This window comes from Mustela erminea, chromosome 7 (genome assembly GCF_009829155.1).
Source record: "Mustela erminea isolate mMusErm1 chromosome 7, mMusErm1.Pri, whole genome shotgun sequence".
Taxonomy (NCBI): domain Eukaryota; kingdom Metazoa; phylum Chordata; class Mammalia; order Carnivora; family Mustelidae; genus Mustela; species Mustela erminea.
In genome coordinates, this window is record NC_045620.1 from 104,723,259 (window position 1) to 104,739,681 (window position 16,423).

At 37.4% G+C, this 16,423-nt stretch overlaps 1 protein-coding gene across 1 annotated transcript in view; it reads right to left on the bottom strand.

Annotated features, from left to right (window-relative positions):
• Positions 1-6,785: 6,785 nt before the first annotated feature.
• The window catches only part of ZC3H6 (zinc finger CCCH-type containing 6), a 56,204-nt gene continuing 46,566 nt past the window's right edge, over positions 6,786-16,423 (bottom strand). Inside the window, exons 8-12 of the mRNA XM_032352759.1 lie at positions 16,188-16,297; positions 15,524-15,777; positions 13,710-14,206; positions 12,537-12,770; positions 6,786-9,272 (exon numbers count right to left, since the gene is read on the bottom strand). Of these exons, the coding sequence (XP_032208650.1) occupies positions 7,804-9,272; positions 12,537-12,770; positions 13,710-14,206; positions 15,524-15,777; positions 16,188-16,297 (2,564 nt within the window). The 3' untranslated portion in view covers positions 6,786-7,803. The remainder of the gene's footprint in view (positions 9,273-12,536; positions 12,771-13,709; positions 14,207-15,523; positions 15,778-16,187; positions 16,298-16,423) is intronic.

Here is a 16,423-nt window from a genome sequence, read left to right on the forward strand (position 1 = left end):
ATTGTGGGGGGAGGGATTTAGATGAGGGCTCTCACAGGCGTTCCTGTTCCTTTGAGGTGATGTGCATGTTGGATCCAGCATGCCACCCCAACTTCAGCCAGAATGTCTCCACTTGTATTCATTTTGCAGACTGGGTTTCCATTACATTTTTCTCTGGGGAAATGTAGGCTATAAAAGCAGTCCATCCTACCCATATCTGTAACCCAACACCTAATAGCATATGCTACGTGTTCAAACAGTCTTTCTTCAATGAGTGATGGATCCCGATTTTGTCGATGAGGAAAGTGAAGCTCAGGGAAGTCCTCACTTGCCCAGGGTTCGACGCTCAGGGTAGTGTGTGCCAGGACCAGACGGCCAGCTCTCAAAAAAGACCTTTCCATGGAGTTGCTCAATAACTAAATCCGGGAATCTGCTAGGCCTCCTTATTCGAGATAATGTTTCCTTGACCATCGAATGTTCTAGAACAGAAACTAGAAAACCTCTTTTGATGAGGCTTCCAGACCTTTGAGGGATGCAAGATCAGTGAGTTCTTTGTTGCTCCTGATCTGGAAGGGAAGGGCAAACCCCATTCCTTCCTCTGCAATGAGATTTGTTCTACTCTGGTCCCGAAGAGCTCCTGCTCTGCTCTAAGCAGACCATTTGCCAGCAACCTCTCGGAGGTTTATTTTCCTTTAGCTGAAAATTAATGTAAGCTAACGTACGAGCTGCTTACATATCAGAATGAAGGCAGCATCAGGAAATAGGACTTTAGATATTATTAATCTGTGTGGCTAAGTGAAGCATAATCTTTGTGTACTAACGGTACGTTGAAGGACTGCCATCCCGTTTTTAGGAAGGCCTGCAATAGGCCCCATTTCTAGGTTCTTATATGAGTACATGCTCCCCTGTATTCTGTATCTTTTATTATTTTTTAAAGATTTTATTTGAGAGAGAGAGAGAGAGAGAGAGAGAGAGAAAGAGCACAAGTGGGAGGGGAGAGGAAGAGGGAGAAGCAGACTCCCTACTAAGCAGGGAGCCTGATGCGGGGCTCAATCCCAGGACCTCAGGATCCTGACGTGAGCTGAAGGCATATGCTTAACCAACTGAGCCACCCAGGTTCCCTGAGATTTATTTATTTTAGAGAGCGAGAGACAGCAAGAGCATGCATGAGCTGGAGGGGAGGGGGGATTCTCAAGCAGACTCCTGGCTGAGCACAGAGCTGACATGGGGTTTGATCTCAGGACCCTGAGATCATGACCTGAGCCAAAGTCAAGAATCAAACGCTCATTCAGCTGAGCCACCCAGGTGCCCCTGTATTCTGTCTTTAAATGATAAAGATTTGTTAAAGAAAAGCAACACAGTGCCAGACAGATATTATCAGAAACATTTTTATTTAAAGTCAGACGATAGAAAGGTGTCACAGAAAAAAATTACAGAAACTTGCAACAACAGAACGTAACTTGGAAAGTTATTAGTAAATGAAAAGAAATAATATTCCTGATTTTACCAAATGATTTCTTAGTTCTTAAGTAGAATAATTTATCAATTCAGCAAAATATACCCTGCTGGTATCTTTTGAACAGGGAGGAGATTGACAGTTCAGTTAATTTACTAAATTGGTATCTACTAAAACCTTGCAAAGTGAAACAGTCAAGGCAGCATTTCCCCAACATTTGAGATACAACTTGGGGAATTGAAATAATACCACTAAAAATTTTTGCTTTGTTTTAAAATCCCACCTCATTCTCAATAGGTTTAACCTGCATTTTAGCCCACAGATGGTGCTTGTGGGTCTGACAGAAAATGGATGGTCCTAAGCCTGGACATAGAACATCCTCCCCCCGCCCCCTGGCACACACTGCATCCTAGGACACAAGTGCCACCCATGCCTTTGCCAAGTGCAGGCATAGAAGCCCTGGACTAAAACCAAAATTACCTGGGCCCTGGAAACCTGGATCTATGCTGAGCCCTTTCTGAATACTGGGTGGGGGAGCAGGGGATTTAGGGTCAGGAATGTAAAAACCTTTTTAAAACTTTGGCAAGTAAGTATACAAATGACTACTACTTGATTGTCACTTTTATAAGGAAATATCATTCCACCTCTTGAAAAGATATTCTCCTCTCTTATTTGACTTCCTCTCAAACAACTGGAGGGCAAACGTCTGTAAAACAGAGGTGGACAAAAACCTCTTGTAATAATGATTAGTTTATAATTTTTCACTTTCTCTATTTAAAAAGCATATAAAATGTATAGTCTATCACTGACAACTAACACTAAAATATTGCTCATAATGGAGGTTTGGGAACATGGCTAGATTTTTTTATTTGGGTCTCTATATATTTAATTCTTTTACAATAAACTATGTATTAGACCTCTGACAAAATAATAATAGCTAATGCAAATTCTACTGCTCCTCTTAACCTTAATACCCTCACAGAGGTATTAAAATCAGTAATGAACCAGGAAGTATGGGGCCTGGTAATTCACAGAGCTAATATTTTTCTAAAATGCTCTAGTTAGCTATATATTAACTCTTTCCTAACAAATTCAAAGTCTTAAAAACAAGAGATTCAAGGATAAACAAGACTATAAAATACTAGTCTAAGAACTCACAATCTTGTTTGAAGAAATAGATTTTTCTCTGTGCCCACAATGATTTTGCCCACTGTAACACGTGACAGTTCTATTCCAAAGGCTAACGAATGGTATTAAGGAACACACAAGACCCAATGTAGAGTCCAAGTCATGACTTTAAAGGGTAAATTACCATTCAAGGTGTTGGGATTTTAAAAAAAATTAAATGCTATTGGAAATTCACTAGGGTAGGCATAACTTCATAATTGTGGCTGATATTTTGAGAATGGGAAGAGAGAAATTAGATAAATATATTTTAAAATAAAAATATGGCTCTGATTATGCAGTTCTTTCTGGCTGCAGAAAGAATCCTTCATAGATCTACAGGAAGAAATTACCAATCAATTCAAACTTCCACCATGAAGGAGTAAAGTTACCTTGTAAGTCTGGAGAATTCTTAGAGTTATGAATTATTGTAGAAACTTTTAACTCCTAATTAAAGCTGCCATAACCCTACCTTCTCATTGTTTGGTTGGGAGAGGGGAGGGGAGACAAAGAGAGAGAGAGAGAAGGTAGGTTCCTGTGTCTACTGCAAGAGGTATACTTTATGAATTGTACTCTTGGATACAATCATGGAATGGCTGTGCCACATCAAAATCTAAACTTCGGATGGATGTTGGGAAGCAGTTAACAAGCAATTAATAAAGCACCCACCCTGTGCCTAGAACCAGGCTTGTTGCTGTGGGGAAGCAGCAGAGCAAGGAGGCACATACTGTCCTGCCTCCAAAAGCATAAAATACCATTTAAAATGTGCTTTTTATTTCTTATTTAAAAATTAGAAATTCTAAATATTATGTTGATATTAACCTAAAGTCCCTTCTCAGGTCTGCATCCTTTCCAAGGAAAGCAGGTTAATTTGGGCTCTGCTACAGCTGGCAGATACTGCTGATAAAGAACATACTCAAAAACAAAACCCCAGCAACTTGGTGATCAGTAGCTACTGAGACTGGTTCTATAAATCACATTAAACTCCTTGGAGGAAAGGCATTACCCAAATGCCAAATCTCAACACAGATGTGAGGAAAACAGCTTTAAACCGTCAAGCCCTGTTCGGTTACATTTTGTTAAAGCTTACATTTCCTAACTAAGCCTTATTTAAACTAATTATTTACTAGTGACTTACATACCCTACTAGATTTAATTTTGACCATAAATATGATCAAGAGCTGCCAACCTACTTCTGAAAAGATAATTTACAACTCTTCATTTTAGATATCCACAAAAGCCCAGTTCCTGAAGTTTGCAGGGGCCCTATCAATGGACCACTTGCCTGCAGACCATGCCCAAGTCTGCGTCTTCCACACAGACCACCTCTCTGAGATGTAGCCCTCAAGCCCAGAAGGGTAAACTCAGGAAGAGCATCTCTACCTTGACTTTGTGTTGTGCAATTGGGAAGATTTTGACAAGACCTCACATCTAGGTCCCTAGGAACTTTCAGACTTTAAGTTGCCATGAACCAAAGGAAAACAATACCTTTATCAAAACAAGTAGTCACTCCAAAAGATCTCCATGTCATGTGCTAGCAGAAATGTACACTAAGAAGTGGGAGTAAACATCTCTAATGTTTCTAAGAGCTAATGGCTTTTATAATGAATACACTGGCCACTCTGCCTATACGATACATGCTATAATTGAAGCAAATACACCATGCAATATGGACTGTCATAGCATTTTTAACCCTCCATCAATATCCAACTTGAATAAAATGGGCAGTCAGATCTTGCACAGACGCTACAAGTCCATACAGCTATAAATTACGAAAGTCCTATGTCTTACTAACAACACACAAAATGTTAAAGGGAATTGCTAACTTGATGGGTTCGTATTCTCTAAAACAACTTCTCACGCAATCCTATTGTGTCTTCAATATATATCATCTGAAACAACATAAAATTGGCAAACCACACAAATTATGTTATTTGGAATTTGTACAGCTTAATGCACCCTAGTGGAAGTGTAATGTTTATGTCCATAAAAGTTATAAACCAATTTTACATTTAAAAACACTTTTATAATTCATTCACTCCTTACAGCAAGTCTGTGAGCAGTCAAAATTATACCCATTTCACAGATAAGGAACTGGACATTGAGAAAAAACACCTACAAATCACTTCAGAACAAGAATATGAATTTATTATGTTTAGGCCACCAGCCCTCCTGAGTTCTCCTCTTTTCCTCTATTTCTTCCAATTAATTGAGTGAAGTGGCTTATATGTACACTTATACAGGATTTCTTTACTAATCAACTGTTCTTCCACTCTAAAAATAAGCAGGACAAGCAAGGAAAACTAGTCCTTATGGTAGGGTAAAAGACACACAGAAACTGAAGCAAACATCATCCCATCATTAGGCTACTTCAGTTGCAACCTAATTCTGGGGTTTGGCACACGCAGCTGGGTAACACCAGGGTCCCTACAGAAGCAGACATAATTGCTGAAGCAGAATTTGAAATCACTCCAGTATTTGGTTTACTTTTAGGTTCAGAATGAGGTCCTAACTGGGAAAGCTCCAGAGACAGGAGTTTGGAGCAAAAACTAAATATAAAATGTGGGAAAGTAGTTGCCCAAACTAAATTGTGGTCACCTGGGTATCCAATTCAACACACTGATATATCCCACTCTACTTGACAGCACAGTAAACAGGTATAAACCTTATGTCATAAATCAGTATGAATAGTTAAGTTACACCTCAATCGATGAATCTCATCAAGACTCTTCTAGAGCACAAGTTATTTCTGTTACCTGTAAATGTTTGGCTTATAAAAACAGGGACACAAAGTATTTTCCAGTGTGCTAGTGTGAATCAACTTACATGGATTCTAACAAATACCGATTCATCTTAAAGAAGACCTCATTCATCAGGAAAAAGGGCTACTTATTAAATTTTGGTGAGAAAAAGAAAAAAAGAAGATTAAAATAATCGAAACTGACAGGATACAATAGATTACCTCCTAAGCTAAAGTTATCTCAATTAAAAAAGACCACAAATTAAAATCATTATTTTAAACATAAATAACACATTTTCATATAAAATATATTGTTAAATTTGAAACCATGCCTACACTTTCTTATAAAATAGCCTCTAGGACACTAGCTGACATAATAGAGACTCAAGAATATTGAACAAATGGACATGATAATTTGCATTCATTTTTAAACCTTATTTTTTAATAATCTTTCAACATCTCTCTTAAGTAAAAAGGATCTTCTGTTAAGGATTTGGATTCTATTTGGATCTTTAACAAGCCAAATTATCTTTTTGTATGATATTTAAAATATGAACATTATTACTTAATGTAATTATAAAATATACGGGGGAATTAAAGATTCGCTAAAAAATTTCAATTTAATTACTATAATTCAGCAATTTTACTGATTTTTTTCCTGATAAATATTATATATTTGTATGCATAGAAGTGTATGTGTGTATATACACACACACACAACTTTTTTCTGTCAGTTTTACCATTTATTTACTTTTCAATTAACAATAAAAGTTCATGTGGACAGTAAATCAGAAAATACTTTCTATGGTGGCTTTAAAGTACATTTTTTAAACCCAAAAATGTTATCCAGAGCCATTTTAGGCAACAATGTAACCAAAGTATAAAGTATAAATTCGCATCCCCTTGAACAACTGTCCTTCCACTTAGAACACAACGAACTCCTTAGTTCATTGTGAGCAGAGTTCCTGTTCACTTAGCTGCAACATCATTTAAGTATGGAATCAAAGCAAAAAAAAAAAAAAAAGGGAATAGAAAAATATGTATTAATATTAAATCATATGCTAGCTGAATGTTAGGTTCCCACAGAAATATTTTGCCGTAAATTTCTAAAATCACTTCTCAAGCATAGCTATTTTCATCCAAGGACCAATTTCCTTTACTTCCATTATCTTTTATAGTGAAATGCTCCATCTCAACTTACTTATCGGAGCCATTACCAGCAAACATGGTCACACACATCTAGTTCAAGATATGAATATGAGTGTAATACTTACTTTCCGTTATAAATTTGTATAAAACAAATAGGGCTGCCATTACTTATATACTGCACAAAAGACACAAGAATGAATACAAATTATTTTTCATAAAAATGAAATTTCTAATCAATTTAAGAGATTTCCAACTATGAGGACATTAAATACTTAAAATACCAGGCAGTCTCTTCTGTTACAGAATGCCAGTCAGGAGAGATCTGAAAGAGATTCTTTATTGGTAGCCATATACAGTTGATTATACCATCTCTGTGTTTTCTTGCTATTTAAAATATAGAACCTGGACATTTAAAACATTACCAATGCAATAATCACTACAGACTGTCACTGGATCTTTTAAAAGTTTGTTAAAAATTACCAAAGTCATGATGAATACAATTATCGCAGCTATATCATTTGAAAACGTAATATAAATTATGCTGCTAACGACAAAAACATTGAGACACATAAACATCACAATGTAACACAGCAAGAACTCATAACTATTTAATATGAAAATTAAATTTAAAAAGTTATGTTAGAGAACTTGGGGAATATTTCATTTTAGCAAAAACAATCTATGTATCTCCAACTTCTATGATACAGTATGCAGTAAAATACTTTTAAAAGATATGACATTCAAATGCTTCATTTACACAATATTGCCAATACTAATAAAAGTGATGCCCTTAAACACAAACTGCTCTGCTGATTGTGATTTTAAAAATGTTTTCTTTACTTCATTTTACATTTTAGTTAGCAGTTAGCATTACATATTAATCAGTTCTGTTGACAAACAGAGAAGATCCTAGTCAAAATACTGTTGCTCAAAAGTAATGTACATCATATTGCTTGAAACTAACAACCATATAAAAGTGGTAATCATTTATCTAAACATTGATTATGAAAGACGACTGGCATATATTTGGGCAGAGTGTCAAGTTCATGATGGGTTATTTACGATAAAAGTACTTTTACCGAAGCTAACATGATATATAGGTTTCTATGTCAATTACTACAGTCTCTTAAAGTTATAAAAATATTATATAAAATACCACAGGCTTTAGAGGATATAACTTCATGTGGTTCTGATACTAGCAGCTGAAAAGTATTTATAATTTAAAAATAAATAAACTATAGAGGTAAACCAGTTACAAAACAGCAGAGGACTGCAATAGTCACAGAGTGAAAAGAATTGCTTAATTACACTATAGCTAACAAAATGGTGAAGCAGTCGGATCAAAAGTTTTAAAAACCTCTTTCAGAGATTTGTCATCTGGTTCTCTACTGGGATCACTTTCCGGGGTGGGACTTGTATGCCCTGGCTGCCTGGACTGCCTTGGATCGCTGTACTGTGGTCTAATTAAGCCTGTTAATGCCTGAATAGGAAGACTGTGCACTGCTGGGACCTGAACTGTACCAGGACTCTTGAGGGTGTCTGCCTGTGGGTCAGCCGGCCCATCCACGGCGACTTCCACATTTGCACTGGTTTTCTGTGGCAGGACTGCTTCTCCAGGAGAAGGCTCATTTTTGTCACTACTTTTTAAACCACCACTTTTTTTTGGGTTCTCTGTATTTTCTGCTGCTAGCTCTGACGCAGATGATGAAGCATGCTCCCTAGGGTCATACAAACTAATGCCACTAAGAACTGAACTTGGGGTTCCCAGGGGAAGGCCAGCTGAAGAGGAGAGTTTAGGGGCATATGGAGGCAAGGCCCCCGGCCCGGAACTGCTAGTCACAGCCCCTGAGGGCTGCGACGAAGCAAGGTTAGATCTGGCTAAGTGAGGGGTGCCCTTTAATGTATGTGAGTCCTTCATAACCGCTGGGTGAGACTCTGTACTGTGCAGTCTATGAAGTCTAGGATCAAAATTTTTTTGCAGCCTAGGATCTCCTAATTTACTTCCTGAACTATGTAAGTCTCCAAATTGTTCTAGGTAGCCTTCTCTGTTTGCGGTGTTCACTTTGGCTTTGGCTGCTGATTTTGAATCAGTGGGCACTGTATTCTGATGAAGATCGCTTTTTGTATTCCACAACCTACTGAGCCTCTGGTCAGCTATAAGAGGGGGCAGAGGTAAATTGATTGAAGATACTGGGTCAGGTTTAGGTAAAGGGACTGGAAGTAAGTCTTCTGGAGCCCACACGATGTGTTTTGCGAAGTTGGGTTTGGTTAGGATAATATCCATTTTAATGTGACTGAACTGCCTCAGCTGTGACCTCGGATCCTGGAGCATTATGCCAGGGGAAGAATCCAAAGGTATTAAGAAAGCTTTTTCTCTCAATTCTCTTTCTGTATCTTCATCATCATCATCTCCTCTTTTGTGTTTGACAGAGCTGGGATTTGCATGATGCGAATCAAATTTTGTTCCACCAACAGACGATCCTATGTGACCACTTCCATTCCCCCTCAATTTCCTGGGATCCCATGCTAGTCTAAGATCCAGTGGGGCAGACTCAGAGGATTTTCTCACGTCTTGCCTTGGGATAGTCCTAAGTCTAGGGTCAACAACTTGGTTTCCTTTGCTTTTCTCTTTAGCGAGTCTTGGGTCAGTAGGAGTGCTGAGGTCTGTGGAAGGCTGTTGCTGATTCCTTAAAGTTTCTGTTTGTTTCTGTAATGTTTTCAGTATTGACTTCACACTGCTTCCTTCTTCCTCTTCACTACTGGAATACCAGTTAACAGTATCATCTAAATGCAGATAAAAACTTATTGTAAAGAATGAAGCATTCATATTTTACCTTAATTAAGATAATCGAAAAACATGCAATATTTCTAGAAAAAGTGTAGTCTAACTTCAAGAAAATGCATCAGAGAAATGCCAGAGTTTCAACACTGGAATAAAATTAGATGCGGAATGACAATAATCAATTCAGTCATCATACTCTATAGAGAAAGAGGTGTGATATTAGAATACGTGTAGCGTCCTTCTGGTCAGGGAGAAGTCAGGACCTTTTATTCGGATTGGCCAAAAGGGAACTTAGAGTATGTGTGGCATGACAGAGTTGGGGAAGGAGGGAAAATACTCTTGGAAAAGAATACTAAAATGTTTTGGATCTCTTTAATTTAAGTAATACTTAAGCTTCGTAGCTCTGCATTTATTGAGATAATAAGGATGCAATGTTTTTTAAAAATCTGCAAAGAAAACAAAACAATGAAGTACAGGTTAAGGGAGCATTGGGAAACAAGCAAATGAGAGATGAGGTAGAGATTTTTCATCTATAGCTTATTATATTTCTAGAAGTTTGACATATGTGAATATATTAGCTATTTAAACATTTTAAAGTAAAAATAACAAAACTAACAACCTGAAATTTATATACTTTAACTTTATGGGAACACTTTGGGCCGTATTCCTAAAGGCTTATATTTAACCCTAGTGTGTTAGACACCCTGTTAAGAAGCTTAACTGTCAGAGGTGTTCTTTCTAGTAGTACAGCAGGGATTATGAACTGATGCTACAGGAGACAGTCCTTCCTTTCCATTAAAACATACACATGTTAAAAAAAAATACATATGTTGACTCTGACTTGGTAACACACACACACACACACACACACACACACACACACGTATGTGTCCTAGAATGTCATGGATTAATAGAATTTTGGGCATATTCTCATTTAACTCATCTCACTGCTCACTAACACGTTTCTACTACACATAATTTCAGTGTTACACATATAGTTTGAACAGAGTTACAAAACAGGCATTGATATTTAGGGTGGAATTATGGCTTAAAATCATACAGACTATATACCACAGTGGAAAAAAGTTTTGGCTTGTTTTTAAAGTTTTCTTTTTAAGGAATCTCTCCATCCAAAGTGGGACTTGAACTCACAACCCCAAGCATCAAGAGTCTTACGCTCCACTGACTCAGGCAGCCAGGTACCCCAACCCAATGGAAAAAAGTTGCACTCATATTTCGATGTCAGTGTCAGAAAAAACTACTTCTAGACACTAGATCTCTTTTCTTCCTCTCTTTGACCTTGGGAAGACCAAAGCTGAACTAGTGATTCACTTTAACCTGCTGCCATTATTTTAAATATTTCTGCATAGCAATTCATTTCTCACAGAATTTGTTACTTGATCCAAATATGTAAGATGATCCAAATCTGACCTACAAAAGGAAGATGCTATTTTAGTTTGCCTTTCTTATCAATATATTTCCTAAGCCATCTTCAATCATTTCTGGAATGAGAAGGAAAGCAGACCAATGGGTAGGCCAATGAAAAGGAGATATTAGATAAGAAATGACAGTTAACAACTTTTTCAGCTTTTTATCAAAGGAGAGATTAAAATTATAAGGGCATTACAATTTATAAAAATGAACATGAACACACACACAAAAATCTAGCTGTTCACTACTAGGTATTTACCCAAAGATACAAATGTAGTGATCCAAAGGGGCACCTGCACCCCAATGTTTATAGCAGCATGTCCACAATAGCCAAGCTGTGGAAAGAGCCCAGATGTCCATTGACAGATGAATGGATAAAGAGGAAATGGCATGCGCACACGCGCACACGCGCGCGCACACACACACACACACACACACCATGGACTATTAGCCATCAAAAAGAATGAAATCTTACCATTTATAATGATGTGGACGGAACTACAGGGTATTATACTAAGTTAAATAAATCAATCAGCTAAAGACAATTATCATATAATCTCACTCATATGTGGAATTTAAGAAACAAAACAGAGGAGCACAGGAGAAGGGTGGGAAAAATAAAACAAGATGAAATCAGAGAGATAAACCGTAAGAGACTCTTAGTCAGGGTAACAGGCATTAAGGAGGGCACATGATATAATGAGCACTGGGTGTTATATACAACTGATGAATCACTGAACTCTACCTCTGAAACTAATAATACACTATATGTTAATTAACTGAATTTAAATTCTTAAAGAAACCTAGCCATTCAAGATTTTTTCTGGACACAGAGAAAAAACCTTCATAAAACATCACCAATTATATTACTATAGTACAAAATTTTATATCCAGAAAAACTGTAAATTTTCTTATTTATGAAAATGTAAATCTAAGACTTTATAGAAAGATAATCATCAAAATTTTTTTTTAAGTTTAAGCACTTTAAGAAGCAAACATAAATTGTATAGAAAACTAACTTATTAGGAATCCCTAATTTCCCTGTGATGTTAAATAAATGAAGTGTTAATGCTACCTTCTTTGAAAAGGTAACAGATGTTTATATAATAGCTTGTAGCTACCTAATGTTACCCAGTTTTACATATTTATAAATTTTATGCTTAAGAGTAGGTCAATGGGCACCTGGCTGGCTTAGCTGGAGGAGCATGAGACTCCTGGCCTTGGGTCGTGGGTTTGAGCCCCATGTCGGCCATGCAATTTGCTTAATTTAAAAAAAAATACACACACACCAGAAAGTGGGCAAACATATCAATTCTGTAATTCATAAGAAGAACTGGATGTGTTAAGCTTTCTCTCCTCAACTGAATTAAGTAACTGTTATATACTTATCAATATCAAAAATACTAAGGTAAACTTGAGGTTTCCACATAATCTTTTATGTTAAAAATAATATTCCTTCATAATATAGTAGAATACAACCTATGCCCATAAAAACTCTAATAACTGAATCATTTTAAACTTAGGCTAGAAGTCAAAATTTCTGCACTGGAAGATGTCTGGTTCCTGTTTTATTTCCTTCTTCCATAAAAGGCTTCAGCCAGGCCTCACACTATAGCTTCCGATCTACTCACTGCTTCAGGTAAAATTCTTTGCAATTATAAAGCATTAGTGACTCTGGAAACCATGACCAATTCCAAGCAGATAGAAGCTACAAGATAAGCTGGAAGTAGAATAGATAGTTCAAAGGAACTTATTTTTCAAATTTTAACCTATTCAAGGGCATTTCAGGAACTGGGTAATTCCAAAGTAAGATACTACCATAACAACTGACACACCTTCGTCCTTGCTTGGTGCCCTTTGAGGTTGGGTGCTGCTTGGTTCATCTTCTTCTTGGTACTTCTGAGTAAGTCTGACAAAAAGAGCTCTCTGCACTGCAGGGAGGAGGCCTGGAGCAGGCAGGGGGCCGTGGCCTGCCGTGTTGCTGCTGCCATCAGATCCACTCCCACGGTTAGGGGAGGCTTGAACAATGGGAGGCTGATGCTGGGCAAAGTCAACATGCCACATCCCATCTATACACATAACACAGAAAACACAGATACAGAGTGCCACGGTCAGTTACAAGAAATTGAAGCTTTAATAGTAACTACATTTGATTACCGTATTACTATGTGATTGTAAATGTTTTTTTAAAGATATTATTTTATTTATTTTAAAGATTTTATTTATTTATTTGACAGAGAGAGATCACAGGTAGAAGGAGAGGCAGGCAGAGAGAGAGAGAGGGAAGCAGGCTCCCTGCTGAGCAGAGAGCCCGATGTGGGACTCGATCCCAGGACCCTGAGATCATGACCTGAGCCGAAGGCAGCGGCTTAACCCACTGAGCCACCCAGGCGCCCAGGATATTATTTTATTTATTTTAGAGAAAGAGAGCATTGAGGGGAGAGGCAGGGGCAAGCAGACTCCATGTTGAGCGTGGAGCTGGATGCAGGGCTCGTTTCATGACCCGGAGCTTATGACCTGAGCTGAAATGAAAACTTGGGACTCTTAACTGACTGAGCCACGTGGGCACCCAATTGTAAATATTTTTTTTAAAGCTATCTAAAGTTCTGGTGTAGCAAATGTTTGGTTAAATTTAAAATATATTTTATGGCTTCAATTTCATTACATTTCACTTAGCTTTATTAAAAACACACATTCTTATCATGTTTTCAATGAAAAATAGAGAACGCCAAAGATTTTAAATTAAAAATGAGTTGGGGCGCCTTGGTGGCTCAGTCGCTAAGCGTATGCCTTCGGCTCAGGTCATGATCCCAGGGTCCTGGGATCAAGCCCCGCATCAGGCTCCCTGCTCAGCGGAAAGCCTGCTTCTCCCTCTCCCACTCCCCCTGCTTATGTTCCCTCTCTTGCTGTGTCTCTGTCAAATAAATAAATATAATCTTTAAAAAAAAAAAAAGAAAAGCTAAGCTTAAAAACAATTAAAAATGAGTTATTTGAAAAGGTAAACTCACCACCAGAGTTACTAGGTGGCTGAAAATTAGGTACAGCATGCTGTGAATAGTAATTATCATAAAATTCAGCTGGGTTTTGTAGGGACTCATAACTGGTGTTGAGCTGCATTTCACCAGGACTTTGCAGGTATGAGGATCCTGGAGAACAGTGATTCTCTCTGGGTACTTTCATCATGTGTTCTGGAAAGCCCGAGCAATGGTAAGCACCACTCATATTCTGTGGTGTCAAAGGTGCATCTGGTTGAACAAGTACTCCAGCTTGACTGTGAGGACCTAAAATCCCAGGCGGAGCAGGCGGCAAAGGTGGGCTGTGTGGCACTGCGGCGCATGGATGATGTCCGGGGGAGCCCGGGTGCATCACAGGACTACTGTGTCCCTGAGACATATTAGGTCCAGGACCCGGACTTGATCCAGAACTATAGATATGCTGAGGATGTGGGCTGCTTTCCTGAAACTGTGGTCCTGGTGGTGAGGCACTGTTATAAAATGCTGGTGGCCTGTAGACAGAAAGAAGAGTATTTCTTAGTTCAAAGAAAAGAGGCAAACAAGAATGTTATATTTTAAATATGTGTGGTTAAGTGTGTTTTTCTGTATCAGAATGTGTTTTTAAGAAGCAGTTTATTCTACATTATCTCCAAATAAAAATGCAAATAAATGCATCTTGCCTTCATTTTAGCCCACAGTCTTAATCAATTGACACTATTAGCTGTTCTAAAGCTTACAACTATTTTGAAAAATACAGAAAAGGGCAAAGATAAGTAAGAATCACCTCTAATCCTGCCACCCACAGAAATATTTTTTGGTTAGTTATTATTTTTTGGTTAGACTTTTTTCTAGGTATACATGGACCTTTCCTAAAATATAACAAAGTAGAATTTTACTATACAAACACACACCTTTTCAATTTCTAACGGATTACTGCCGGCATATAAAAAGACCTTTAGGTTTTGAGTGTTGTTCTTCTTTCTGGACATCTTACTAATTTAATTACTATTTCTAATAGTTTTGTCAGTTGATTCCTTCAGGTCTATTGAGGGAGACCACCCCAAAAATGAGCTCCCTCTCCATTTCTTTCTTTCTTTCTTTCTTTTTTTTTTTTTTTTTGCCTCTCCATTTCTATCTTTATATCTATTATGTCTTTCTCTTTTTGCATTGGCTCGCATCTGATCTACAGTATTAGAGTATTAGCCAAACAATCGACATACTTACATTCTTCTTGACCTTAAGAGAAATAATTTTAATGGTTCACATTTCCTGTCAATTTCTTGTTCCTCATTTACTGAGATCTCACTGATTTTCTGAGTGTTCAGGGTTAAAATAATCAACAGTGGGACTTGCAGCCCAGGTGCAAAGACTCTGGGAAAGGGCAGCAGGAATGGAATGGTGTTGTTAGAAAATGCAAATCTGGATCCAGCTTACCAAAGGTTTTCCTCTAATAGCCTAAGGAAATATTTCTCTAAAAGAATCAAATATTCTGGAGACATGCTAATGCCACTATCTGAAGATGTTATCAATGCTGAATGTAGCCTCCTAATGAATTGGGAGACATACCAATTCTAGCCACCGGGCAGTGTCTCTCAGGGTTACTCTGTGGAGAGATTTTTAAAGCTGTTAAGGATTCCACAGAGAGAAACACTGATGGCATGCAGCAGGGGACAGAGACAAAGGAAAGCAGGAAGAGCATTTGGGGTGAATGCCGGATATCTGCTATCTCTACCTAAGTTTAATTACATGATTAACATGGAATACAAGTTATTTTCTCAGTAGGAAATTTTAGAGGGAAAATGATGCCATTTTTGAAGATTTTAACTTACTTCTTCCCAATCTTATGTGCTAAATCCACAGTAGGTTTTACAACTATTTCAAAAAGAGATGGGATTTTCTTGAAATCATCAGAGAGATCTGTCTGAAAATCATCTTCAGGATCAGAAAAGGGAAAATGCTCTGGTGGAGTTGGCAGAAGCCCAACTCCTGGAGGTGGTTTGGGAAGAGGAGTTATGCCCCGTTTTCGAAGTTCTTCTAATTCTCGTTCATCTTCATTTGTGGCTTCTTCTTCAGTGTTCAACACCTAAAAATGATTGGCAAAGATTACTATTCCAAAACAATCTTTCTTCCTTACATTTAAAAACTGTGAAGACTTCAATAAACCAGTTTTGTTATGAGAAAAATATCATTCTGAAGTCAAAATGGGTCAGAGAGAGCTAACTCATTTTTGATAAAAAGGTTCAAAGTGGTAAAAGATATTTCTCAAAGTACATTAGCTTTTTAATGGCAAAACAAGGCTAAGAATGAAAGATTTTAATTCCTAGTCCAATACTTCTGCTTTTCTAACATACTACACTCATAGATTAAAACATAAAATAACAAATCCTTGATTTCTCAGGAGACTTTTCTGAAATATGATTTATAAAATATGATTCAAGACAAATGACTCTGGTGAGACCTAAGAAATAACTGAAGTACAAAAATATTACTTACTTTGTCCAAAAGTTTCCTTGTTTCTTTAGTCAGATCATCATGTGAAAATTTACAGTTGTCTCCTTGATAACATTTTGCTCCACTATGGTAGAACTTACACGGAAATTCATGTAAACAAAAATATTAAGGAACAGACCAAGTGACATCAAACTCTAATATTTTGAAATCCAAAAACATATCGGTGCTGAGTCAGTAAGACTGCATTACTATATATTGCACTGAATTTTTTACACACG